Source organism: Mustela nigripes, chromosome 8, assembly GCF_022355385.1.
Source record: "Mustela nigripes isolate SB6536 chromosome 8, MUSNIG.SB6536, whole genome shotgun sequence".
Taxonomy (NCBI): Eukaryota; Metazoa; Chordata; class Mammalia; order Carnivora; family Mustelidae; genus Mustela; species Mustela nigripes.
In genome coordinates, this window is record NC_081564.1 from 54,822,711 (window position 1) to 54,850,444 (window position 27,734).

General features: G+C 40.7%; 1 protein-coding gene and 1 pseudogene across 2 annotated transcripts in view; both read left to right on the forward strand.

Annotated features, from left to right (window-relative positions):
* Window positions 1–16,883, forward strand: part of ZNF397 (zinc finger protein 397) — a 44,769-nt gene extending 27,886 nt beyond the window's left edge. Inside the window, exons 1-3 of one of the 2 annotated variants that reach the window (XM_059409456.1) lie at window positions 3,879–4,044; window positions 4,694–4,912; window positions 13,836–16,883. In XM_059409456.1, the coding sequence (XP_059265439.1) occupies window positions 4,813–4,912; window positions 13,836–15,844 (2,109 nt within the window). In that variant the 5' untranslated portion in view covers window positions 3,879–4,044; window positions 4,694–4,812 and the 3' untranslated portion in view covers window positions 15,845–16,883. Of the gene's footprint in view, window positions 1–3,878; window positions 4,045–4,693; window positions 4,913–13,835 lie in introns of those variants that run through there. The other variant, XM_059409458.1, reaches the window with a different exon arrangement.
* A 1,472-nt stretch (window positions 16,884–18,355) lies between these two features.
* Window positions 18,356–20,724, forward strand: LOC132023571 (small ribosomal subunit protein uS2-like; annotated as a pseudogene).
* Window positions 20,725–27,734: the final 7,010 nt, after the last annotated feature.

Sequence of the window (27,734 nt, forward strand, 5' to 3'; positions counted from 1 at the left end):
GAATTCAACTCTAAAGGTCTTGAAGAATTCTGGTGTTTGGAATATAAGCCTACTCATCTCTGTCAAAGTTAACCTTAGGAACTGATACTATTGGCCATTATTTTGCTTTCTGAATCTCAGTTTTTAGCACTTGTTCTTCTTCTTCTTTTTTTTTTTTTAAGATTTTATTTATTTATTTGAGAGAGAGAAACAGTGAGCAAGTGAGTGAGGGAGAGAACACAAGCAGGAGCGAGGGGCAGAGGGAGAGGCAGACTTCTTGCTGAGCAGATCCCAGGACTCCAGCATTATGATCTGAGCGGTAAGCAGCAGCTTAATAGACTGAGCCACCCAGGCGTCCCAGCATTTGTTCTATTTTTAAAAAGACACAGTCAACTGGACATGCATATTAATATTTCAAAGTTATTGTGTTGTCCATAATTTAGACATGCCATTCAAAATTAAACAGCAGCAGCCTACATATAAATATTTATTTGATCAAAAGGAATGTTAAATTTTTCATTTGGCTTCACACTTTGGATTTATTTCCCTTTTTTACCTGGACCTGGGAATTGATTTTTTTTTTTTTAAAGACTTTATTTATTCATTTGAGAGAGAGACAGTGAGAGAGAGAGCATGAGCAAGGAGAAGGTCAGAGGAAGAAGCAGACTCCCCATGGAGCTGGGAGCCCGATGCGGGACTCGATCCCGGGACTCCGGGATCATGACCTGAGCCGAAGGCAGTCGTCCAACCAACTGAGCCACCCAGGCGTCCCTGGGAATTGATTTTTAGATTGAAGTTCATTCTTTGTGAAGTTTAACTATCAAGGGAAATTAATTTCTAATACAATATAATACATGATAAGCAATACAGGATAAGAAGTAGGTCTTTAAGTCCAACTTTGTGAGGAAGAGGTCTATAGTTTTTTGTTTTTTTCTTTAAGATTTTATTTACTTGAGAGAGAGAACATGAGGGGGGAGAGTGTCAGAGAGAGAAGCAGACTCCCTGCTGAGCAAGGAGTCAATGTGGGACTCGATCCTGGGACCCCAGGATCATGACCTGAACTGAAGGCAGTCGCTTAACCAGCTGAGCCACCCAGGTGCCCCTGTTTTTTGTTTGTTTCTTAAGATTTTATTTATTTATTTGACAAAGAGAGAGAGACTGCAAGTAGGCAGAGCGGCAGGCAGAGAGAGAGAGGGGGAAGCAGGCTCCCCGCTGAGCAGAGATCCTAATGCAGGGCTCAATCCCAGGACCCTGAGATCATGACCTGAGCCGAAGGAAGAGGCTTAACCCACTGAGCCACCCAGGTGCCCCAGAGATCTGTAGTTTTTATCATATTCTCAAAGTAGTTACATTACCCCCCAAAAGATGAAGAACCACTGCTGTAGAATCTATGTATAAATCAGACATTTGTTAGTTTGGCCTAGTTTCCCCCAAGAGGAAATGGAATAAGAAATGAAAATCAGGTAGAATATTGGCGGGTGACCTATCACTTTCATTCTGGAGAATCTCTTATCTTTTCCCATGCCCGTATTATCACTCCTGATCTCTCTGGAAACCTTTGAATTCCTTTACCTTACGGAGAGGAACACCTTCAGTGTCAGCTGGTGTGGACCACAGCTGGGTCTCCGGTTGTTCTGGCCGACTGATCAAACAGATGCCAAGCTGGCTTCTCAGCTTGGAGAATGCAACATCTTCGGTAAAACTCCACAAAGCCACAAATCTAGCACAATCTGAAAAAAAGTTTGATTTCCTTGGTTAAACACTCAGAAAATCCACAGTCACATCATCACTTCCAGGTAAAAAGTGAACAAAAGCCTCACCTTTGTACATAAGAATTAACCTCTGGTTACATTTCTCATTCTCTTTTACTCAACACCTGTTTAAAGTAGTATATCAGCTATCGCATTCTCATATACTGTTGGTGGGAATGCGAAATGGTTCAACCACTCTGACAAATAGTGTTGCAGTTTCTCAAAACGTTAAACATACAACTACCATGAAAGAGAAAAAAGTACATGTCCATATAAAGTCTTGGACAACAATGTTCATAGCAGCTTGATTTGTAATAGTAAAAAACCTGCAAATAACCCAAACTCCCATCAACTCGTGAGTGGTTAAACAAATTGTGATATATATAGCTAATGAAATATTATTCAGAAAAAAAAAAAGGCAACGGACCGTTGATAGACAACCGTGATACAGATAAATCTCAAAATAATAATGCTCAGTGGGGGCGCCTGGGTGGCTCAGTGGGTTAAAGCCTCTGCCTTTGGCTCAAGTCATGATCCCAGGGTCCTGGGATGGAGCCCCGCATTGGGCTCTCTGCTCAGCAGGGAGTCTGCTTCCCCCCCACCCCCCGCCTGCTTGTGATCTCTGTCGAATAAATAAATAAATAATAATTTAAAAATAATAATAAAAATAATGCCTAGTGAAAGAAGTCTGATGAAAAAAAGACTGCATTCTGTATGATTCCATTTAAATAAGTCTCTAAAACATACAAACTAACTTTTAGTAACACAAAGCAGAACAGTGGTTGGGAGCTTTGGGAAGAGGGAGGAGATACAAAAGGTACAGAAAATTTCTGAACTTGTTGGATGCATTCATTATTTTGATTGTGGTGATGGTTTCACAATTATGTGCATATGCAAAACTTATCAAATTATATACTCTAATATTTGCTTATTATTGTATGTCTGTTATATCACAGTGAAGCTGTTTTGCCTTCTTTCTAACGTATCTTCACTTCATTCTTGGGAGGCTGGACCCACTCCATTCTTGATATTCCATACAAGGAATATCAGAGTCTCATTTATACATCTCTAAGATTTCATATATCAGAAGAGTGTCTTGGGCTGGGACACAAAGCTCTCTACTTCCACCTCAACCATCATTTCAGCCAGCCACCACTTTCTCAAACCTGTACCTCTCCCCAACATCTTATATGTCTCAATCCTTCTCCTTACTCACCCTGTACTTCCCAAGAAATATCCAAGGACACAACAATATTCTTTCCTACCCCAATGTGCACCCTGCTCCTCCAAATTTCAGATCCTTCTCACCCTGCAGGATCTTTTAGCCACAATGAGGATTGCACTGGCAAGCAAATTGTTTAGTTTCTATTTTATTCATTTCTGATCTTGTCTTTATCAACGTCCTTCCTTCTACTGGTTTTGAGTTTTGTTTGTTCTTTTTCTAGCTCCTTCAGGTGTATTTTTTGGTTGGTTTATTTGTGATTTTTCTTGCTTCTTGAAGTAGGCTGGTATTTTATAAACCTCCCTCTTAGAACAGCTTTTGATGCATCCTAAAGATTTTGGGGCTGTTGTGTTTTCATTTTCATATGTCTCCATGGTTTTCTTTGTTTTTCTGTTTTTTTGTTTTTAATTTCCTCTTAAGCAAACTGTTTAAAAAAGACCCCTATGGCCTTCCGTGATGGCAAAGTACATCAAAATCCAGCTTCCCGGCAAGTCAGTAATTAATTCGTAGGGCAATGGTTCTCAAAGTGTGGTCCAGAGCCAACAGCAGCAGTACCTATGATCCTGAGTTCTAGGTTCACTCTAGGGGTGGGGCCCAGTAAAAATTTTTAATAAGGCTTCCGGGTGATTTGGAGGCACACCACTGTTCTAGGGGAAAAAACCAGAGACGACAGGAAGAAAGTTAGAATGGAAGCACACCAGCGAGTATGAATAGGAGGTGGCGTGGGGATTTTAAAACAGAGAGATATTAAGGAAGAACTCATTATGTAGTCAGAAAACCTACCCTGCCTCAGAGAGCTTTCCCGAAAGATGTTTCGACATTCACGTCAAGAACCGGCAGGTACGGCAGCAAGGGACCGGTCGCTGGCTGACCAGGTCGCTCGCTACAGCGGGACTGGATCAGCTACGCGGGTGTTCAGGGGTTAAATCTCTTCAACCCGCCCCAGCCTGCCGCCGACCCCTTGCGCCTGCGCCCGGGCGGGCGCCCCCCGCGCCATAGAGCTGAACAATCCTCCCAGTTTCCTAGAGTGGACGCGGCGATGGCGGTTTCGCAGCGCGTGGGGCTTGACAGGGACCTGAAGGACACGTCGAGGTATGGGTGATGTAAGGTCATGGGAGCCAGGGGACCTCGGGTGATCTCACCTCCTGGGCTGCCTTGCGGCACCGCCAGTAAACCCTGTGGGGTTTCTCGAGTCCGTAGAGAGTCCCCGGCCGCGCGGGTCGCCCCCAGGCGCTGCTCCTGGGGCGGTGGGTCCTCGGCCTAATGTGCTTTGGGTACCGGGGCAGCGCCTCCGCGGCCTTGGGTTCAACCGAATGAACACCGGAAACTCTGGGGACATGTGGAATCAGGAAGGGGGGTGCATCCTCGCAGACCCGCAGAGCGTGCGGGGGAAAAGCAGCCTGAATGTGCGAGCGCTGGGAAAAGGGAAGGAGGGAAAGGGATAACGATGGTGACCAGTAGTGCCGGGGCGGTATAGGAGAGGCAGCGAATAGAGCGTTAACCGCCGAAACAGAATTTTACAATATCCTCCCCTGCCTTCTCTTCCCAGTTACATTCTTATTTCAGGAGCCTTAATCGCCAGTTATGTTTGAAGGTCCCTAGTCTTGGAATGGAGACTGCACGTCCAAAATGGTTTATGTCCGAGCCTCATCACGAGGGAGGAAGCCTAATACATTCTCGGAGAAAACCACTTGGAAATTAAATGAGATTTTGTTTTCTCCTTCACTTCTCTTATATCTAGAGGATGTTTCTCCGAAATTATATCTCCGGTCTCCACGATGATTGCCTTCCAAGCCCAGTGGTACCCTGTTGCCTCCAGGTTTCAGACTCCTATGCGGACAAGAAAAGCTTACTGAGGAAATGGTAATTCTCCAGTTGCTCCCCGAGGTGCCAAGCGTCCAGTTACAGCCCATGGAGATCCACTTCAATTATGAGTCTCAAGAACACCACCTTCTGTCAGGTGAGAAGCAGTGCATTCTACCTTTCTTAGGCGGTTCAGGTGGTGGGGAGGGTTGTTAATGGTGCTGTGTTAGTGTCTTCCAGGCTATCGGTATTCTTCGTTCCCTATCCCTCACTATATTAGGCGGTATCATGTCTTGAGTGCTACAAGCCCAGTCACATAGCTTTATTGTGAATTCTGGCAGTCAGATTCTCATGGAGTTCCCTCCTCTCCTTAAGTTCCCAGTTGCCCATTTTCCCCCTTATAATCACTTTCTCACCGGTCTGTCAGTGTTTGATATTTTCCCTTTAAAATCTTTTCAAGTCATCTTTTTCAAGTACGGATTGGGCTAATTAAAAGTTTGGTTGGAGTCTGACACCCTGGATTCAAATACTAGCTTTGTCATGTACTAGCTTCAGTAAATTACTTGTGTTTTCTTTCTTTTTTTTCTTTTTTTTTTTGAAACGATTCTGCTTTCTGCTTCCTCATTTTATAAGTATTTAGTAACTCATACCTTGGAGGTTATTTTGAGGGTTGTGTCTATTGCTCCATAATAAAGGACTCCAAAATTTAGTGACCTTAAACATCAGACATTTTTAAACCATGCTATTTTCTTATGGTTCTGTAGGTCCTCAACTTGGGCTGGTTTCAGCCGGCAGTTTTTTCTCCTGGTTTCGTCTGGGATCACTTGTGCAGTCATCTAGTGGCTCAACTAGGGCCAGGGTCTGAGTATCAGCCATATATGTCTGGCTGTTGGTGCTGGTCATGGCTGGAGTCACCCACCTGCAGCTGTCCAGCCCACTCTTTCTCATGGGGCAGCCAGTTTTCCATACGGAGAGAGGGAAAGCCTTGGGATGCATAAGCACTTTTCTAACTTATGTTTGTGTTATATTGACGTTCCAGAGTCATTGTGGAAAAGAACTACACAAGGATGTAGTTATTTGGAGATAGGGTTTGTTGGGATCCCTTACTACTATAACAAACACCACAAGCACTAATAATATTACATTATATAAAGTTCTGCACACAGACCAGACTGTTAGTAAATTCTTTATAAGTGGTAGGCACTGTTATTTTTAGTTAGATAATTTTAATCCCATTCTTTTTTTTTTTTTAAGATTTTATTTATCAGTTTGACAGACAGAGATCACAAGTAAGGAGACAGGCAGGCAGAGAGAGAGGAAGGGAAGCAGGCTCCCTGCTGAGCAGAGAGCCCAATTTGGGGCTCGATCCCAGGACCCTGAGATCATGACCTGAGCTGAAGGCAGAGGCTTTAACCCACTGAGCCACCCAGGCCCCTCTTTAATCCCATTCTTATTCAGGTGTTCTGCAGGGTCTCATTTTCACATCATATTTTGCTATTTTCTGATTTTGGTCCTCTCATTTTGCTTGTGAAATTTTACTGTCTTTTTTTTTTTTTATATTCCAGATCTTCTGCCTCTTTATAGTTTTGAGTATTTTTATTTTGTTTTGTTTCTCTCTTCTATATTTAGAACTTGTCTTTCCTTAAGAATCTATTGTAAGGCATCTAGCTCTCATTTTTCATGAGAATTACTACAGAATTGGGTCTCCTTCTTGCAGTTTTATATAAATTTACATATTGCATGTGTTTGTGTCTCTTAGAGTGTGTGTGAAAGAACATTTTTTTACTATAGAATAATATAATTATACTAAAGTACATTTATAAAATACAGAAAGACACAAAACAGGGAATTTAAATAACATACAGCTCCACCATCTAAAGATAGTCACTGGAATGCCTGGGGGGCTCAGTTGGCTAAGCAACTACGTTTGGCTCAGGTCATGACCCTAGAGTCCCGGGATCAAGTCCCACATTGGGCTCCTTGTGCTCAGCGGGGAGCTTGCTTCTCTCTCTGCCTCTGCCTGCTTGTGCTTGCTCTCTCTCTGTCTCTGACAAATAAATAAATAAAATCTTCAAAAAAATAGGGGTGCCTGGGTGGCTCAGTGGGTTAAAGCCTCTGCCTTCGGCTCAGGTCATGGTCCCAGGGTCCTGGGATCAAGCCCCGCATCGGACTCTCTGCTCAGCGGGGAGCCTGCTTCCTCTTCTCTCTCTCTCTGCCTGCCTCTCTGCTTACTTGTAATCTCTGCCTGTTAAATAAATAAATAATCTTTAAAAATAAAAAAGATAGTCACTACTAACAATGTGTCCTTCTAATAAGTAATCACCTATTCAACAAATATTTATTGTTGATAAATGTTTATTAGTTAATCAGAATATAGCTTATTAATTATTGCTGACCATATAATATGGTTAGTTATTGAGGGGCTACTCTTATACTGTTCTAAGTGCTGGGCATATAGCAGTGAACTGAACAGAAAAGCCTTTGCCCTCAAGGAGCTTACAGTCTGGTGGGGGAAATAGGAAATAAATAAATATATGGTAGAACATCAGATAGTGGTAATGGTTACAAAGAAAATAAACCAGGATATATCAGTCAGGATTCTAGCAGGAAACAGATGGTTCATTCAAATTGGTAATTCAACATTTCATGAAGAAGATGGGCAGGATTACAGAAATTAATAAGGGTTAGAGTACAGCTTTGGGACCAAAAAAATAAGCAGTTACTACCCTTAGGCCTAGTGTTACAAAGGGAGAGACTGATTACCAAATCCTGGAGAGTATAGCTGTAGGGTAGAACTCCCCAGTAGGAGCAATAGCCTTTGCTAAAAGAAGCACAGTCACTTGCAACTCCTGGCCCAGCAAGAAGGGAGTCAGGATGTAGAGTGAAGAACTCATCCTGGTTTCCCCTGGGGTTTAGCACTGAAAGTCCTATATCCCAAGATCCCCATCTGTTTTGGACAAACCAGGATAGTTGGTCATTCTACAGTTCTCCTCCTACTTTGGGCCAAATCTAATTGCAAGCCAGAGGACACAGAATCCCAAGTGCTGCAGTCCATAAATTAGTATCAGCCTCTTGGAGCACAGAGAAACATGAACAGTAGACCTAGAGGGGCAAAAGGAGAATATCCCATTACAGTCCATCCCTTTTAACCTATAATGTTTACTTTTGTCCTTTTTTTGGTTTATCATGTTCCTAACACAGAGAAAAACAGTCTCTTAAGCTTCTGCTTCACAGGTTGACTTGTAATTAAATTATACCCCCCCCCACCAAAACGTGAAACTTCACTGCCATTGATGCTCCTCATATTAGGTAGTGAGGTAAAGGGGGTGAAGACATAATTAACTTAAAATCACTGCTGCAGGTTTTACTATTCATAAAGCTAAAACTGATAATCATAACTTTTTTTTCATCACTCATTCTACGTTGTCTCTACCCTCTGTCAGGATCTCAGTGGCAGACTTCTTTACCTAGTTTAATAACATAAACCTTTCTTCCTGGATGATCTGAGTCTTTGATGATCTTGTCTCTTCCATGTTATTTCAGTGTACCATTGATTGGGCCTTTAGACAGGAGAGAACTAAGAAGCACCCGCATTGAATTACCTGATTTCCACGCCTCTTTTTCCTTGCCCTTGTTATGTAGCAGCAGCCAACCCCCAGTATCAATTGGTATCAGTCATCCCAGCCAGCAGAGCAACCCTTTCTCTTGCCAGTTGGTTCAGCAGCATGAGGAACCCAAATGGCCAGGAGACAGTCTCAGCTTCAGATTTAACAAAATCATGACTTTGTTCCATGGTAGACATATTTCTTCTTTGAGAACCAGAACCCCAAACTCACCAAGCCCAAGATAATGGGGATAGGAATTAAAAATTATATGGGGGCACCTGGGTGGCTCATTTAGTTGATTGTCCGACTCTTAATTTCATTTCAGGTTGTAATCTTAGGGTCATGGGGTTAAGCCTCACATCAGGTTCCCTGCTCAGTGGGGAGTCTGCTTATTTCCCTCTCTGTCTGCCCCCACCCACATGTGCATGCACACTCATGTGCTCTCTCAAATAAATCTTTAAGAATATAAATATAATACAATCCATGATATGAATGGATTATTAGTTATATAGTGAAAGGAGACATTTTACTACTCCTCTACCCTTGGCTCCTATGCGCAGGTACTCTGGCCATAGATAAGACAACACTGTTTATTCTCCTCTGGTTTAAGGCACATATTGCATCCTGTAGGACAGCACCCCAAGATTAGGGTGTTGTTGCCTAGCCTGGTACCGTAACTGAGCCTTCAGTAAATCATTCCACTATTATTGGAATCCACTTACTTCTGGATGATGGGCCGTGTGGTAAGACCCATGAATTACATGTGTGTGAGCTTATTGCTGTACCTTTTTCCCTGTAAAACTACTCCTCTGGAGGTATTATTGTATAGAATCCCATGGTAATAAATAAAGCATTCTCTTAGGTCAGTGCACATTTGTATTTGGACTATATATTTAGTCCTTTGAAAACAAATTTTTGCCCTCTTCATGATAGAAGGAGCCACGACTGATGAATCGGCCCCCTAGTTGTGGGCTCGTTCCTCTCCGGAGAATTGTACCATGTTAGGGGCTCAGGGTTGGTCCCAGCAGTTGGCTGCCTGGCTATATAGCTGTGATAATAGGCATATCAGCCTTGTAAGTAGACACCCATATTGTTGAGCCCACACATAGCTTCCATGACTACTTTGTACATGAATCCATTGGGCAAACATTAGTAAAAAAGCTGACTGATATTCACAACGTGGATCACCATGTCCATCTGATTGAGAGGCTTCTTTCAAGTGGATGCCCTTTGGTGAGTATTCACACAGAACACAAATACATTCATTCTTTGCCCATCGTAGGAGGTCTGTTATAATTTTCTTCTATAATCCTTATATCTGATCTTCCAGGCTTGTTCTTTTAGCTACCTAACTAACCAATAACCCATTAGTCATTATCCATGAATCAATACAGATGTGTATCTTAGGCTCTGTTGCCTTCCATGAAAGTGGACAGCCAGGTATATACCTGAAATTCTGTCTAATGGGAGGATTTGCCTTTACCAGTATGTTTCAGGTCACTTCAGAGTCAAGGTGTAAGTGAAAGATTCGTTTTCTGCTAGTGTCCACACACTGAGCAGACCCATCTATAACTCAGTTCTGTACATTTTCCTCCTCTGTTAACTGATAAGAGGGAACTCCCATTAGGCCATGAATATTGGCTAATAAGGAGGGGATTCGTGGAGCAATAAGGACACCCACATCACTAGCTCATGGAATTTGTCTTCCATCCTTGCTTTTATAATGGAACGCTGGTCTGTATGTCTAGTTTTAGGATTTGGTGGGTCAACTGGGTAGCTCACATTGATCAGCTTGTAATAGTCATTTAGTGTTCTGTGGTGAAGCATTAAGTCTTATTAGTGCCCAAGAGCAGGCCAGCATCTGTTTTTCACTTAGAAAATTGATGGCAGAAGAGAATATGGCCTTACTCCGGTGTAGTTCTCTTCTGGAGGCTTGCAGAAGCCTTAATACAGCATCCCTGACTACTGCAGACATTTCTTACTATTGGTTATCTGGGTTAATAAAGTCATGTGATAGGACAGCTTACATTGCAACCGGGACCCATGCAAAGCCTTTTTTAAAATTTTGAGTCAGGGTACTAATATTGGTCGTTTCAGCACATTCGACTGTGATATCTGTTGTTTCAAAAATGCAGAGCTCTCCAAGTATTGTGTCTTTCTGAGGTAGTAACAGTTGGTTAGAGATATAAGGGAAGTGAGAAAACAAGCCACATGGCTATCTGAGAGAAGAGTGTTTTAGGCACAGGGACCAGCAAATGCCAGAGGCCCTTTAATGTAGCAGGAACAGTGTCAGTTTGGGGTAGACAGGAAACGGGAATGAAATGAGAGCAGAGAGAGAAAGGACGGGATGGAACCTTCTGAGCCATAGTAAGGACACAGAATTTATTCCCAGTGTAATAGGAAACCACTGGAACATTTTGTGCATGATAATAACATATAAAGATTACTCTGGGGGCACCTCGGTAGCTCAGTGGGTTAAGCCGCTGCCTTCAGCTCAGGTCATGATCCCAGGGTCCTGGGATCGAGCCCCACATCGGGCTCTCTGCTCAGCAGGGAGCCTGCTTCCTCCTCTCTCTCTGCCTGCCTCTCTGCCTACTTGTGATCTCTCTCTGTCTGTCAAATAAATAAATAAAATCTTTAAAAAAAAAAAAAAAAAGATTACTCTGGAGATGCCTGGGTAGCTCAGTCAGTTAAACATCTGCCTTTTGGCTCGTGTCATGATTCCATGTTCCTGGGATGGAGTCCTGCATCAGGCTCCTTGCTCAGCCAGGAGCCTGCTTCTCCCTCTCCCTGCCACTCCCCCTGCTTGTGTGCCTTCTTGCTATCTTTCTCTCTCTCTGACAAATGAATAAATTAAAAAAAAATTAAAGTATACTGTGTTATGGAGAGTAGGGGAAAGGTAAGTTAGAAGAAAAATGTTTTAAGAAGAGAGTAATCAATTATGTCAGATAAATACAGAAGAAGATTGAGAATTGACCATCAGATTTGTTAAGATAGAGCTTATTAGGGATTCTGATAAGTGCAGTTTTGATGGAGTTAAGGAGATAAAAAGCCTGATTGCAGTGAGTTAAAAAAAGGATAGACTTAATATTGGTTAGCGTATAGAGCAGTGTGAACTCAAACTCAAAAATAAGACCTAGCAATTCTGGTCCTAAGTTTATGTAACCTGGAGAAACACTTGAATATATGCATAAAGATAAATGTACCAGCAGATTCATATGAGCATTGTTTGAAATAAAAAATATTACTGTCCATTGAAGGAGAATGGCTAAATAAATTGAGGTATATGTCACACTATGGTAGTGAACATAAGTAGACTGCAGTTACACGATTGAATATGGATGAATTTTCCAAACATAATGTTGAGCAAAAAAAAAAAAACAAAAAAACAAATCATAGAATATATGTGATATAATTCCATAAATGTGTATAGTTCAAAAACATGCTTTATTTGTCTGCTAGGGCTCCCATAGCAAAGTATCACAAACTGTGTGGCTTAAACTGCAATTTATTTTCTCACAGTTCTGTGCCTTAACTTTTGTCATCTGTGCTTTGCTTTCTTCTAGAAGTGTTATAGTTTTAGTTTTTATGTTTATGTTTATATTAAATTTCTAATTAATTTTTGTATATAGCATAAGAAAAGATGGTTAATTTATGTTACTGTTACAGCTGAAAAGATATAACAATGTCTTTTGTTTGAAAAAGACTATCCTTTCACCATTGATTTTCTTAGCAACTTTGTTGACAATCAGTTTTACATAAATGTTTGGATCTATTTATGGACTCAGTCTTTTTCCATTAGGGGATATGCTTGTCCTTATGCAGTCCCATACTGCTTTGATTACTATAGCCTTATAATAAAGCTTGAAATCTGGTAGTGTAACTTCTTTAATTTTGTTCTTCTTTTCCAAAATTGTTTAGACTCTTCTATGCCTTTCTACATAAAGTTTAGAATCAGTTTGTCAATTTCTATGAAAAAATACTGCTGAGCTTTGATTGGAGTTGCATTGAACCTATAGCAAAGTTTGGAAAGAAATCCACCATCTTAACAATATTAAATCTTCCTCTCCATAAGTGATGACATATATTTCTGTTTATTATGTCTTCTTTAACTTCTCTTAGCAGTGTTTTGTAGTGTTCATTATAAACATATACACGTATTTTGTTGAATTGTTTTTAAATATTTTATTTTTGGTGTAATTAAAAATGTTTTTAATTTTAGGCTCTAATTTTTCATGGGTAGTATACTAAAATACAGTTGGGTTTTGTATGTTATTCTAATAAACTCATGTATGAATTCTAATAACTTTTTTTTTTTTTTAAGATTTTATTTATTTATTTATTTATTTATTTGACAGACCACGATCACAAGTAGGCAGAGGCAGGCAGAGAGAGTGGGGAAAGCAGGCCCCCCACTGAGCAGAGAGCCCTATGTGGGGCTCAATCCCAGGGCCCCAGGATCATGACCTGAGCTGAAGGCAGAGGCTTTAACCCACTGAGCCACCCAGGTGCCCCTCTAATAACTTTTTTGAGATACTTTAGAATTTTCTTTTTTTTTTTTTTTAATATTTTATTTATTTGACAGAGAGAGATCACAAGTAGGCAGAGAGGCAGGCAGAAAGGGAGGAGGAAGCAGGCTCCCTGCTGAGCAGAGAGAGGATGCGGGACTTGATCCCAGGACCCTGAATCAGGACCTGAGCCGAAGGCAGCGGCCTAACCCACTGAGCCACCCAGGCGCCCCTAGAATTTTCTACATACATGATTGTATAGTCTACAAGTGAAGACAGTTTGACTTTTTTCTTGTTTGTATCTCTCATTTATTTTTCATGTCTTTTTTTTTTAAGATTTTATTTATTTATTTGACAGATAGAGATCACAAGTAGGCAAAGAGGCAGGCAGAGAGAGAGGGGGAAGCAGGCTCCCCGCTGAGCAGAGAGCCCGAAGCGGGGCTCGATCCCAGGACCCTGAGATCATGACCTGAGCCGAAGGCAGCGGCTTAACCCACTGAGCCACCCAGGCACCCCTATTTTTCATGTCTTGTTGCATTGGCTAGTAATACTAAACAGAGCTTGCCTTAACCCCCAATAGTAGCCTCTGATCAGGCTGGTTGGTGTTCTTCCCAGTGACAGCCAGGCTGCCACTGCTGCCTTCTCTCTCTCCTTCTCCGCTATCCCTCAAGAACTCTTTCATATTGCTTACCTTACTTATGTTAATAAGTTGCTTGTGTATTAGTTTTAATTTAATCAAAACTTTAATAATTACTCTGACTGGGTTTCAGTATTCCCAGATCTCCTGTGACAAACATATGCAGGACATATCTGGTAAACCATTTCAATACATGGTTCTTATGATCCATTACTTATTGATTCTTCCTAATTGCTCTTTCAGAGGATAATTTTCAGTGTTTTAGAGCACTCTCATATTGTGATATACAGTATGAAGAATACATTCCATTTGGATTTTTTATTGTTCTAGGTGGTGAGACTAAGACCAAGATTGGAGAGGTGACTTCAGAGGAGGAAATTACAACAAAAATTGAACCATTGCCTGAGGAGTCTGGCAGCCCCAGAGATGATGTCCTCCAGGATTCTGAATGCAGAGGATTTTGTGAATTGGGGGATAAATTAAATGAGAAGGATCAAAATTTCTTTAAAAGAAGACAGCATAACTGTGATGAATGTGGGCAAAGCTTTGCGTGGAGTACAGGCCTTATTAGGCATCGAAGAACCCATTGGGAGAAACCCTATGAATGTGATAAGTGTGGAAAGGCTTTTAGTGTGAGCTCAGCTCTGGTTCTGCATCAGAGAATTCATACTGGAGAGAAACCCTATCCTTGTACTTGGTGCATTAAAAGTTTCAGTCGGAGCTCAGACCTTATTAAACATCAAAGAGTCCACACTGGTGAAAAACCTTATAAATGTGATGAATGTGGGAAAGCCTTCAGTCAGAGTTCTGATCTCATCATCCATCAGAGAATCCATACAGGAGAAAAACCCTATCAGTGCAGTCACTGTAGTAAAAGTTTTAGCCAGCGCTCAGATCTGGTTAAGCATCAGAGAATCCATACTGGAGAGAAGCCTTATACATGTAACCAGTGTAACAAACATTTTAGTCAGAGTTCTGATGTTATAAAACATCAAAGAATCCACACTGGGGAGAAACCATATAAATGTGATGTGTGTGGAAAAGCCTTCAGTCAGAGCTCAGATCTTATTCTGCATCAGAGAATTCACACTGGGGAGAAACCATATCCATGTAATCAGTGTAACAAAAGTTTCAGTCAAAACTCAGATCTTATTAAACATCGAAGGATCCACACTGGAGAGAAACCCTATAAATGTAATGAATGTGGTAAAGCTTTTAATCAGAGCTCAGTACTTATTCTGCATCAGAGAATTCACACTGGAGAGAAACCCTATCCATGTAATCAGTGTAGCAAAACCTTCAGTAGACTTTCAGATCTCATGAATCATCAGAGAATTCACACTGGAGAGAAACCTTACCCATGTAGCCAGTGCAGCAAAATGTTTAGTCGAAGATCAGACCTTGTTAAACATCATAGAATTCATACAGGGGAGAAGCCCTATGAATGCGATGAGTGTGGGAAAACCTTTAGTCAGAGCTCAAATCTTATTCTCCATCAGAGAATCCACACTGGAGAGAAACCCTATCCATGCAGTGATTGTACTAAAAGTTTTAGTCGTCGTTCAGACCTCGTTAAACATCAAAGAATACACACTGGAGAGAAGCCGTATGCATGTAACCAGTGCAATAAAAGTTTCAGTCAAAGCTCAGACCTCACCAAACATCAGAGAGTGCACTCTGGGGAAAAGCCCTATCATTGTGATCATTGTGAGAAAGCCTTCAGCCAGAGTTCTGACCTTATTCTTCATCAGAGAATTCACACTGGAGAAAAACCATACCCATGCACACAGTGCAGCAAAAGTTTCAGCCAGAACTCAGACCTTATCAAACACCAGAGAATCCACACTGGGGAAAAACCCTATCAATGTCCTGAGTGTGGAAAGGCTTTTAGTCAGTGCTCAGCTCTTATCCTACATCAGAGGATCCACACTGGAGAAAAACCATATTCATGTGATCAGTGTGGTAAAAACTTTAGTCGGCGCTCTGATCTCATTAACCATCAAAGAATCCACGCTGGTGAAAAGCCATGTAAATGTGATGCATGTGGGAAAGCCTTCGGCACATGCTCTGAGCTTACTGAACACCAGGGAATCCACACTGGGGAGAGACCCCACATGTGTGTCCAGTGCAACAGAAATTTTAGCCAGCTCTCTGAGCTTATTAATCATGAGACAGTCCATTCTGAGGAAGACAGGCTAAGTGTGATAAATGTGGGAAAACCTTCAGAGTATTCACAGATTTTATTTCATACCAGAGACACTATACCAGAAAAAAATGTTAGGAATGCTATTGATTATGAAAATGGTTTTAATCAGTGCTCAACTCTTGTGCTACATTAAAAGGAAACACACTGGACAGAAAACACTAAGTTCTACAATGAAAGTTTAACTGAGAGCTCAGACATTACTAAACTTAAGAAAGATTCTGAGTTCCATGAGTAATTGAGAAAACCTTCAATATGAATAAATATTACTGAATGTCAGCAACAATGGAAAGAAATTTTCTGTCTGTTATAATGAAAAAACAAAACAAGCCTCTGGTCTTTTATTCAAATATAATCTACAAGGGGAGAGTTTTATCATTATAAGAAATGAATAACAATATTAATGCAGAACCTTATCAGATACTGTAAAGATCATTGTGATGGGGTGTGCAGTCAGCTCAGAAGGAAATGTATTAGTGTCATTATCTCAAACCTTGAGTGAGCCCTAATTATTACATATCAGAGAAGTTACATTAGAGAATGTGGGGAAAACTTAAACCCCTTCTACATCTTAATTAGCATTCACTCATAATCGGCATGCCACTTACCACCTGACAACAGAGAGTCCTACCTTATGCTCACATTACTTAATCTGTCTTAAATTCCCCGTGTGTGAACATGCAATGATATTCTGGTATTAAACTTGTTAACTACATAATTCCAGAGCCCTATTTTCTCAGAAAAATTTTTTTCTTTGCCCTAGTTTCGGTTTTCCTAAAGAGTAGGAATTTTGAGGTTCCTGCAATAGGGACAGAAAATATGGACTTATTTTGCTTTCAGTAATGCAGCCCATAGACCAGTGGTTTGAAATCATTTCTTCCATATTACCATTTAATCACAGTTTCTTAAATATGAGACAATTTTTTAAAATTCCATATGTCAGAGTCTAGCACTATGTCATATATAGATAAACAAAAATGAGAGCTGAAGTAGTGCCCACACGACTAATTTGTATACCATATTCTGTCTAAAAATAAAGATGTTGATTTTTTTCAAGTGGCAACATTTATCAGACTGGTTTTGATTTCTGATATACATATGGTAATAGGCTACTATATGCAAAGTTTTTAACTGAAAAATAGAAACTTATTTAAGAATAAAAATTTAAAATTGTTTTTCTAGTATTAACCATTTGTTAAGATTCCACTGCTATACGCTGAATATTCCCTATAATCATCCAGTTACTATATCACTTTAATAGTTATTGTTATCTACATTGTGCAAGGCATTTTTTTAAGGTTTTGTGGTATACACAGAGAATATACAAAGCATATGTGATAAAGTCTGATGTATAAAGAAAACACATGGCTCAATACAATCGTAGAGGTAGATAAGATGCTTATAAGAGGAAGTAGGGTTCAATTCTAATTGGAAAGAAAGTTTGGGGAGCTCCAGAGATTTGAGTTTTGAAGGATGGGATTAGAGGCATAGAGTCAGGAAGGGAGTAGTCAACAAAGTCACAGAAGCAAGAGGGTGTAAGAAATGATGTGGAGTATGTGCTTAGTCATTAATTCATTCAATACACATTCAGTGTCAGGCACTACTGAGTACTACTCAAGGGGATAGGAAGGGTTCCTGCCCTTACACTCAAGTGTTTTTGCAAATAATGACTAAAACATGTACTTAAGAGGGTAAGAATAAGGTGGAAGTCAAAATGAAGTACGAGAAAAGACTGCTAAGGAGTATGATGCTAAATGAGCAGGCACTTCAACTTTCTGGCATTTAGTATCACGTAAAATGGAAGAGTACTAGTTATAACAGGATTGAGTTTCATATTTCTGTATTTGTTCTCAAGATAGTGGAAAGCCATTGAGAATTTTGAACCAAGGAATGGTATGATCATCTTACTGCCTTGGGAAGAGTAAAATCAAATGGGGAAGGAGCAGAAAGAAAAACTTTTGAAGTCTGCAAATAAAAGCATGAGGGTCATAAGCAGAAGAGCTAAGAGGCATTAACATGACAGTAAGTTGAGAAGAGAATAGGAAAAGGTATAATTAATTATCTTTATTCTTTGGGGGATTTAAAAAGTGAAGAAATAGGATGATGAAATTTGTATCAAGTTTACCCTCTCTCCTGAGGATAAATTTTAAGAGCCAACTGCTTACTGCACATTTCTACCAACTGCTTCCTATACACCCCCATGACATCTTCCTGAATTCCCTATCCTGACTAAGCACCTTGCTGTACAGCCATCCTGCACCCTCCACTTTCCCAAGTTTTCTAAATCCACTTGCTCACTAGGTTTTAGAAACAAGTTACAAAAGTAACACTACATATATATAAATATGATTTTTAAAAGTCTGACAATAACAAGTGTTGAGAAGGAACATGGTAGATCAGTAGTTGTATTACATCAGTAATTACGTTACATATAAATGAACTTTGAGAAAAATTCTTGCATTTCTTATAGTTTATAGGGTACTTGCTCAAGCAAGACCCACTGTAAGAGCAAGGATCCAGGGAATTCAAAATTAAAGTATGGAAAAAGATACTCCGTTAAAACACTAACCAAAAGAAAGCTGTTAATCACTGTACCAATATTAGACAAGAAGTAGACCTTAAAACCGAAGGCTTACTATAGATAAAAGTGGACATTTTTATTGATAAAAGAGTCAGTTTACCAAGAAAATATAAATATTCCAAAGTAGATACATCTAATAATTTTGCTTCGAAGTATATAAAGCTATAATTGACAGCAAAACTAAAATGAGAAAGATGAATCTACAATCCTAGTGGAAGACTTCCCCACAGCTCTCTCAGTAAACAAGCAGAAAAAAAAATGTTTAAGAATATAGTACATGTGGACATACAGGATATGTTAATAAAATGACCTACTTAACATACAGAAAACAGTGCAACCAACACTGGCAGAAAACTCCTTTTGGGTGTACAAAGAACATTTACCATAGCTGACCATGTGCTGGTTTGTAAAGCAAACCTCAGCAAATTCATTAGACTGAAATAATTTAGTATAGTGCTGTCTAATAGAACTTAATAGGTTCTTGTCAGTAGCGTTCAGTAATCACATAGTTAATAGTCACTAGCCACATGTGGCTACTGAGCCCTTAAAATGTGGCTAATGTGACTGATGAACAACATTTTATTTAATTCTAATTAATTTAAATAGTCACATCTGGTTAGTGGCTACCACATTGGACAGGAAGACTTAGCATATGTTTTCAGACAACAATAAAATTAGCTAGAAATCAGTAACACACACACACTAAAAAATAAATTCCCAAATGTTTAGAAATCAAGACAATTTAAATCACCTATAGGTAAAAGAAGTAAGCATAGTGGAAATTTGGAAGGTATCTTTGTCTGGATAACAGTAAAAATTGTGGGAAATAAAGCCCTGATTAAAGAGAAATTTATGGCATTTATGGCATTCAGTGCCTATATTAGGAAAGACAGGGCTACAATTCACTGATTTAAATATCCATTGCGAGAAGTTAGAAAAAGAATAGTAAGTAGATCTAAAGAAAGAATGTAGAGAGAGGTTCATACAGTGCTGTTCGGGGTTCCCATCGTAGCTTAAAGGGAAATTTTCACAATGTCCAGAATATTTGATGTTCTCCAAATGAAGGAAGACGGTGTTCTCAAATTCCTCGCAGCGGGAACCCACTCAGGTGGTACCAACTTGACTTCTAAGCGGAATAGTACATCTACAAAAGGAAAAGTGATGGCATCTTTAGCATAAATTTGGAGAACCTAGGAGTAGCCTCTGTTGGCAGCTCAGGCCATTGTTGCCATAGAAACCCAACTGATGTCAGGGTCATGACCTTCAGGAATACTGGCCAACGAGTTGTGCGGAAGTTTGCTGCCATCCTTGGACCCCCCACTATGGCTGGCCGCTTCACTTCGAGAGCCTTCATTAACCAGATCCAGGGAGTGTTCCAGGAACAAAGACTTCTGGTGGTTACTGCTGCCAGGGCTGACCACTGGCCTCTCACAGACGTGTCTGGTGTTGACCTGCCCACCACAGCCATGGTAGAGCAACCCATCTGCTGTACGTGGACATCGCCATCCCATAGGCAAGGGAGCTCACTCAGTGGGTCTGATGTGGAGGGTGCCACCCAGGGAGGTCTGCGCATGCGTGGCACCAGGTCCTGGGTACAGCTAGAGGAGGTCCTCCCAGACCTCTCCTTCCACAGAGATTCTGAAGAGATTGTAGGGCAGAGCCGACCGCTGCTGAAAAGGCTGTGACCACAGAGGAATTTCAGAGTGAACGGACGGCTCCGGCTCCTGGATTTACCACTCCTCAGCCTGAGGTCACAGACCGCTCTGAAGGCATGCGGGTGACCTCCGTGCCTTGTCAGCAGATCCCTGCTCAGGTCCCTGAATGGAGAGGAATGACTAACTCTTGAGTGGCTTTAAGCTGTTCTTCCACAGACCATTAAACAGAAAATGGAAATGTGGTCGACAGACAATACACGGTTTCTTAAAAAAAAAGAAAAGAAAAGAAAAGGAAAAAATGAAAGAAATTGTAGAGCGTGAATTAATGAAACGGAAAACAAATATTTTGGTTCAGCTTTTGAAAGATATAAAATTGAGAATGCCCCAGCAAAACTGATCAAGAAAAAAAAAAGAGAGAGAGAGAAAGAGAGAGAGAAGTACCGTCTGTCAGTGTAAGGAGCACAAACGTGGCCATCAATGCACATCTACAGCTGTTACAGAGAGAATATAAAGGATACGACTAATAATTTCACCAAAAATTTTGAAATGTTATCCCATATTAGTTCAAGAAGAAATATAAAATTTAAACAATTTGGGGTCTACTAAGGAAATTGTAATTTAAATTTTTCTTATAAAGAATATTCCAGGCCAGATACCACAGTGAGGAATACTTCCAGATGTTAAAGGAAGAAGTAAACCAATCTTCCACAGTCTTTAAGGTAATAGAGATGGGTCCGTAATCAAAGGAGCGAGATTGATACAAAGCGAAGGTCAAGTAAAACTTTATTTCGGGGGCGCCTGGGTGGCTCAGTGGTTTGGGCTGCTGCCTTCCGCTCGGGTCATGATCTCAGGGTCCTGGGATCAAGCCCCGCATCGGGCTCTCTGCTCCGCAGGAAGCCTGCTTCTCTCTCTCTCTCTCTCTCTCTCTGCCTGCCTCTCTGCCTACTAGTGATCTCTGTCTGTCAAATAAATAAATAAAATCTTTAAAAAAAAATGTTAAAAAAAAAAAAACTTTATTTCGCACCAAGCATCGAGAATCAAACTGTTCGGGGCCACCTCTTACAGAGAGGGCGACCCCTCCCTGCCTTACAGACTACCTTTTAAAAGGCAAAGGCTATGTGGTTGAGCCTGGCCACACACAGGTGGCCAATAAGATTATAACACACAGAGAAAGTTGCATAGTCATGCTAAGTCACACACGGGTGGCCAATTGAATTACAATTTACTCTATAGTAGATATTTGAACTAGCCTATCACCGTGGTCAGAATTGGCACCCAAAAGGCGCCCAAAAGGCAGGGCCCACACTCCTTGGTAGCTAGGGAGACAGTATGCGCACTCCACGATTGGATGTCTCCACCTGGCATGACCCGCTCTCGTGCTTGGGCTCTGTTACCTGGGACTGTCAACCATATTTTACTAGTTTCCCGGACTTGCTTTTAAGTAAGTTCCCCTGGGGGGAGGGGGCAGGGTGGTGGTGGTGGCAGGGTCAGTTTAAGTTTTTTACTGCGTAAACAACAAAATCACTGTTTAACCAGATGGAATTGCTCTGCCTAAATAGGCCCTTACAATAGCAAAAGATGGTACATTACCCAGCTAATTTTATGGAAGCTGTAGATTATGCTCTTTACAGAGCAAGATTTCATTCCTGGAATGAGAACAGGAGGACCCCGGCTTTTTCTAGATTTTCGCACTCCCTTCATGCCTTTGATCACTCGAGCAGTCAGGGAGGTGCTGCTGAGCCCCCAGGGCATATTAAAAGGAGTATTTTTTTTCAGACAGTTGGGATCCAGTTCTCTGACAGACCAAATCCATCTACAATATCATACAATGCATACTTACCACATTCCGCTTCTCTAGGCAAAGGGTTTGTTACTTGTTTATAAATGTGGTTTGAGTTAGATATTTTCACTGAATTTCATTTAACCTACTTATTCAGTGATAGAGCATGGAGCCAGTGGAATTCTCAGACCATCAGTTGGTCCAGGAGGCCCCATACGAAGTTCCATAGGAAGGGGAATATTTCTTGCCTGTAAGCCATCTTTTTTTTTTTTTTTTTCAGATTTTATTTATCCACTTGAGTGATAGAGCTAGAGGGAACAAGCAGGGGAGAGAGAGAAGCAGGGTCTCTGCAGAGCTCAATCCAAGGACCCTGGGATCATAATCTGAGGCAAAGCAGACTTCTAACCAACTGAGCCACCCAGGCACCCTGCTGTAAGCCATTCTTTAGGGAAAAGGGTACCTACCCATCTAAATAACAGGTCAGCAAAGTACTAGGTACTGCCACCTGTTTTTGTAAATATGTTTTAATGAAACCCAGCCATGCCCATTTGTTCATGTGTTATCTATGGCTGCTTCCTGCTACAATGGCGGAGTTGCAGAGTTGCAACTGAAACTGTGGGGCCTACAAAGCTGAAAATATCTGTTATCTGGCCCTTTACAGAAGGGCCACGTTTGCTGACTCCTGACCTAAATGAGAACTTTCCTTCTTAATTTTATTGATTTTGATTTTTTTGCTGATTATAAATATACTGCTAACTTACTGTAAATAGCAAAAAATATGTAAAATATGTAAAAGAATAAAGATAAAAGTCACTATATCAAGAAGTCTATTTTGTGAACCTGGAAATTTGATATGTGCCATTCTATATATAGTGTGTGTGTGTGTGTGTGTGTGTGTGTATGTATGTATTATTTTTCCAAAAATAATACTGGTAATGGTAAACTGAATTTTCTCCATTGTTAATAACATTTTATATGTCTGTAAGCACAGCTTTACAACATCACGTTAAATTATGGCTATGGTGGATATTTATAGTTGCTTTCTCAGTATTCCCCCCACCCCGGCCCCACCCCAAGCTTTCTCAATAATAGCACCCACCCTGATTTTCCTTTAGTAATTCACCCTTACTGGGCCATTATGTTTTCCTTAACTTTGACTTTTGGCATAATTTCAAACTTATAGAAAATTGCAAGAATAGTACAAAGAATTCCTATACATCCTTCACCCAGATTCCCCAGGTGTTGGCATTTTGTTATAATTTCTTTGTAATTCTCTACCTGTTTTGTCTAACCAGATACCTATCTATCTACCTATTTATCTATCATCTGTAGAGTTTTTTTCCAAATAGTTTAAGAGTAAGTGGCAGATGCAGTGCCTCTTTGACATTAAATGGAGAAAAAAGAAGAGGATTTTAAGCCAAAGTGACATGGTCTGCATTCTCTATGAGCTTCTGTATGAGCTGACTGCTGTGCTGTGAACTGAGTGAAGTAGGGCAAGCAGGAAAGCAGGGAGACTATTGGCCAGAGCAACTGGAAGGACAAAACTGCCACTCTCTAAGATAAAGGAGACTATGAGAAGAACAGGTGTGGGAGAAACTAAAGGTTTGACATTGGGGTACGTTAGGTTTAAGATGCTGAATTAGTCATTGCTCCAAACACTTTACAAGATGCTTCCTATTTGCAGAGTGGGTGTTGTGCTCGGATACCCATAACCCTCTAAGACTACTGCCTGCACCATCCACCCCTGCAGTTGCAGGGCCACAGAACTGCAGGTCCAAGGAGCTACTGACTTGTACTTGACCTCTGGCCTGCAGCTCCTCTTGTGTGAAACTGAATGGTACCACCTGGTAGTGTGGAGGAATTCTCATTCAGTGGTAGAAACAGACCTGAGGGCAGGAGAGTCTGCAGAAACATCTTTTCCCTCCTCTGCTGCCATGGTGAGCTCCCCCACCCCGCTGGTGCTCAGAACACACAGTGAGACTAGGCAAACAGCTGTTGGGAAGCTATGAGATGCCCCAGCAACACCCGCTTGTATGTGCTTTCCTTCCTTCCTTCACCTCCCATTTACCCTCCTCAACCTTTTCTGGGATTGCATCACCCCAAAAAAGTCTTACCAATAAGGTTTTGTTTTTGTCATTTTTGGTTTTGTTTTTATCTTCGGTCCTATTTCCTTAGGAACTCGAGCTAAAGCAGGTGGAGTGGCTATTGCTGGGGTATATGAGCCTGTGGTTCAGAGAAGAGGTCTAGGCTGAGACACAGACTTTGCAGTCATAGGTAAAATTTAAGAAGACCAGACCAGATGAGATCACCCAGGAAGAGAATATAGATAGAAAAGGAAAGAGACTTGAACCCTGAGCCCTCAGGCGCCACAGCATATAGAAGTCCAGAGAGATGAAGAGAGAGCTGCATTGAGACTGAGGAGAAATGCCCCATGAGGTTAGAGAAAAACCAAACATGTTGTTCTTGAAGCCAAATGTAAATATGTCAATTATGCAAAATACTGCTGATGGTGTAATCAATAGATATCTAGTAAATGAGTATTGGAATCAGCAATATGGAGGTGAGCAAACTATACTACAACTCTTTATGGGGATAAGATTTTGTTTAACATAATGTCACATCTCTCATTCCTGACATAATATTTATTTTCTCTTTCTTTTCCCACATTCCCCCTCCCACTCCCCAACAATCTGGTTAGAAGTTTATTAATTTTATTAATCTTTTTTATAAGTTAACTCCTGGTTTGAAAAGAATATAGAAATTTTTTCTAGCTTTTGTGTTATTTTTTTATTTCCAATCTGATCTTTGCTATTTCCTTTCTTCTCTGTACTTTGGGTTTAATTTGTTCTTATTTTGGTTTCTTAGGATGGAAGGTGAGGTAGCTCACCTTAAGACTTTTTCTTTTTTTTGGATAGAGTGAGCAAGTGCACAGTAGTGGGGGCAGGGGGCAGAGGGAGAGAGAATCCCAAGCAGGCGCCACACAAAGCGCAGAGGCTGATGCAGGACTGGATTCAGGACCCTGAGATCATGACCTAAGCTGAAATCAAGTTGGGCACTTAACCAACTGAGCCACCCAGGTGCCCCACAACTTTTTTTTCCTGTTTTATTGCTATAAATTTCCCCATAAGTACTGCAATCCATAGATTATTTTTTCAAATATTACTCTATACTTCTCTTGCTTTTGAGGACTCAGACTATGATTACACATATCAGGCACTTGATATTGTACCACACACAGCAAGTTGATGCTCTATGCATTCTTTCTCAATATTTTCCTCTATTTTTCATTTTGAAGAGTTTCTATTGGTATGTCTTATATATATATTTTTTTCTTCATCTCTTCTATTATGCCTTAACTACAATTAATCCCATCTGTTTGTTGGTTTTGCTTTTTATTTTTTAAAGTCTCAGACATTGTAGTTGTCTTTAGAAGTTTAGTTTGGTTGCTTTTTTATACCTTTCATGTCTCTACCAAACATGTTCAGTGTTTCCACTAGCTTCTTGATCTTATGGAATGTAGTTATAATTGTCTTAATGTGCTTGTCTGTTAATTCTTTGTCATTTCTGGGGTAATTGAGTGATTTTTCTTATTATGGGTTATATTTTCCTGGTTCATTGCTTGATTTATAATTTCTGATTGGATGCCAGACATTATGCATTGTGCCTTAGCAGGCGCTGGAGTTTCTCTTTTTATATATATTCTTGGGTTTTGTTCTGGGATGTATTTAAATTATTTGGGTACAGTTTTATCCTCTCAGGTCTTACTCTGAAGTATCTTTTAGGGAATATGAGTCTAGGGTTCAGTTTTTCTCTGCTAAGGAGGCAGGACCCTTCCTACTGTTCAAATCCAGAGTTTCTCACCATCAGCAAGATTGATATTTAGGGCTGGATAATTTGTTATGCATTGTAGGCTATTTAGCAGCATCTCTGGCCTCTACCCACAAGACGCTAGTAGAACTCATCTTGTCTGGTTGTAACAATCAAAAAACATCTCCAGATGTTGCCAAATGTCGGGGAGGGCGGGCGGTAGTGGCAGGCAAAACTGCACTTGAGAACCAGTGTTCTGATATCCTATGAATTGAGATTTTCTAACAGGTACCCTTGGTGAGCTCCAGTGATTTTTCTCTCTCATCCTTATGGATGTTTTTTTCCCTACCTCAGGTAGTTTCCCTATACAAATGTGCTCTTCAGTACTCAGCTGGAGGGGGGGGGGGTGCATTCTGCAGCTCTCTAGTGTTCCCTGTTTAGTTCTTTCCTATCTGGTACATCGCCTGGCAAAAGCCACCACTGTGGCCTCCCAGAATCCCTTGCTCTATCTTCTGAACTTAGGGAGTGTGCCAGGCTCCGCTTGAGTTCTCCTTACCTGTGCTGAGGCCTAGCACAGGTAGTAATAATAAAAAAAATTATTTACCTATCTCCAGGTAGTAAACTGAGACAACCCAAGGTTGCTTCACTTGTTTCCCATCTCTCAGGGCTCCCATCTCTGATTCTTTATGGTATATATTTTACATTTGTTCAGGCAAGTTAGATCTGGTCATCTTGGCCCAATGGATTTTTTTGTGTTCATGATTTAAAAACAAAACAAAATTTGCATCATAAAAAATCCAAGAGAGGAAAATTGATAATGCAAGATGGAGAATGTTGGAAACATGTCTTTGAGTAAGTATGAGAGGACAGCTTAAAGCCAGTGGAGGATTCAGGCAGAAGCACAGATGATCCAAAATTAAGAGGAAAGAAGGCATTAACAAACCAAGATATGGGCACCTTACCCCTCTCTTTTTCCCCCTGTTGTAAATATCAGTGCAATAGGTACAGATAGGGATAGGTATAGACAGAACATTTATATATGTGTATAGAGAAACTTAAAATGTTAATGGGATGTTACTAAGATTGTAGACTCATGGGTCACTTTTTGGGTGATTTTCACTTCTAAACTCTATTATTACCTTCATAAAGAAAATATGCAAAGGGGCGCCTGGGTGGCTCAGTTGGTTAAGCGGCTGCCTTCGGCTCAGGTCATGATCCCAGCGTCCTGGGATCGAGTCCCACATCGGGCTCCTTGCTCAGCAGGAAGCCTGCTTCTCCCTCTGCCTCTGCCTGCCACTCTGTCTGCCTGGGCTCACTCTCTCTGACAAAAATAAAATAAAATAAAATAAAAAAATTATTTAAGAATTTATATATGGAGCTGGACACTTTGTTCTATTCTTAGCACTTAGTTATGCTACTTCTTTGCCCAAAAATGGTCTCCTATCATAACCCTACCAATGACTAACCAGGTCTTGCACGATCTGGTCCCCTTTCCCTTATTTATTTGCAGGCTAACCCCTTATTTTACCTCATGTTTATTCTTCGTCAGTGACTCTGCCCCCTTGCTGTTTCCTGAACAAATCAGGCATTGCTCCCACATCAAGCTTTTTGCACTTGCTGTTCCCACGCATGGAATGTCTCTCCTCCAGTCTCATGGCTTGCCTTCTTATACTTATTCCCATCTTTCCTCAAATTTCCCTTTCCCCCCCAATATTTTCTCATCATTCATTCACATGGCATATGAATATGCATTTCCTTTTTCTACTGCTATGTGTAGTTTCCACACACAGAAGCAATAGACGTGAACTCGTAAGTTTTGGATGTTAGCAACTTCAAATCCCCAGGTCTGATAATAAAATTAGGGCCCCAGAGAATCGTATTTGGGGAGGGGAGGGTAAAATGATGGCCATGGGGAGGAGCTTCAAGGGTCACATACAGGCGAAGTTTGAGGTGAATATTCAAAGAGCAATGGTTGGAGGTGGATACAGCATAGACTTGGCAGCATAATCCCCAGTCCTGAGTCCTAGATTAATGAATGAATCTATATGAAGGATGGAAGAGAAATGTCAGACACAGTTGTGCAAAAAGCTTCTCTTCCGCAGATGTTCCAATGCCAATGCTTTGTTATTGTTGGAATGTAAAATGTTATGTGTGTGTACAGACAGGGTGGAGTAACAAGTGGCAGAAGCTGACAGAGGCCAAG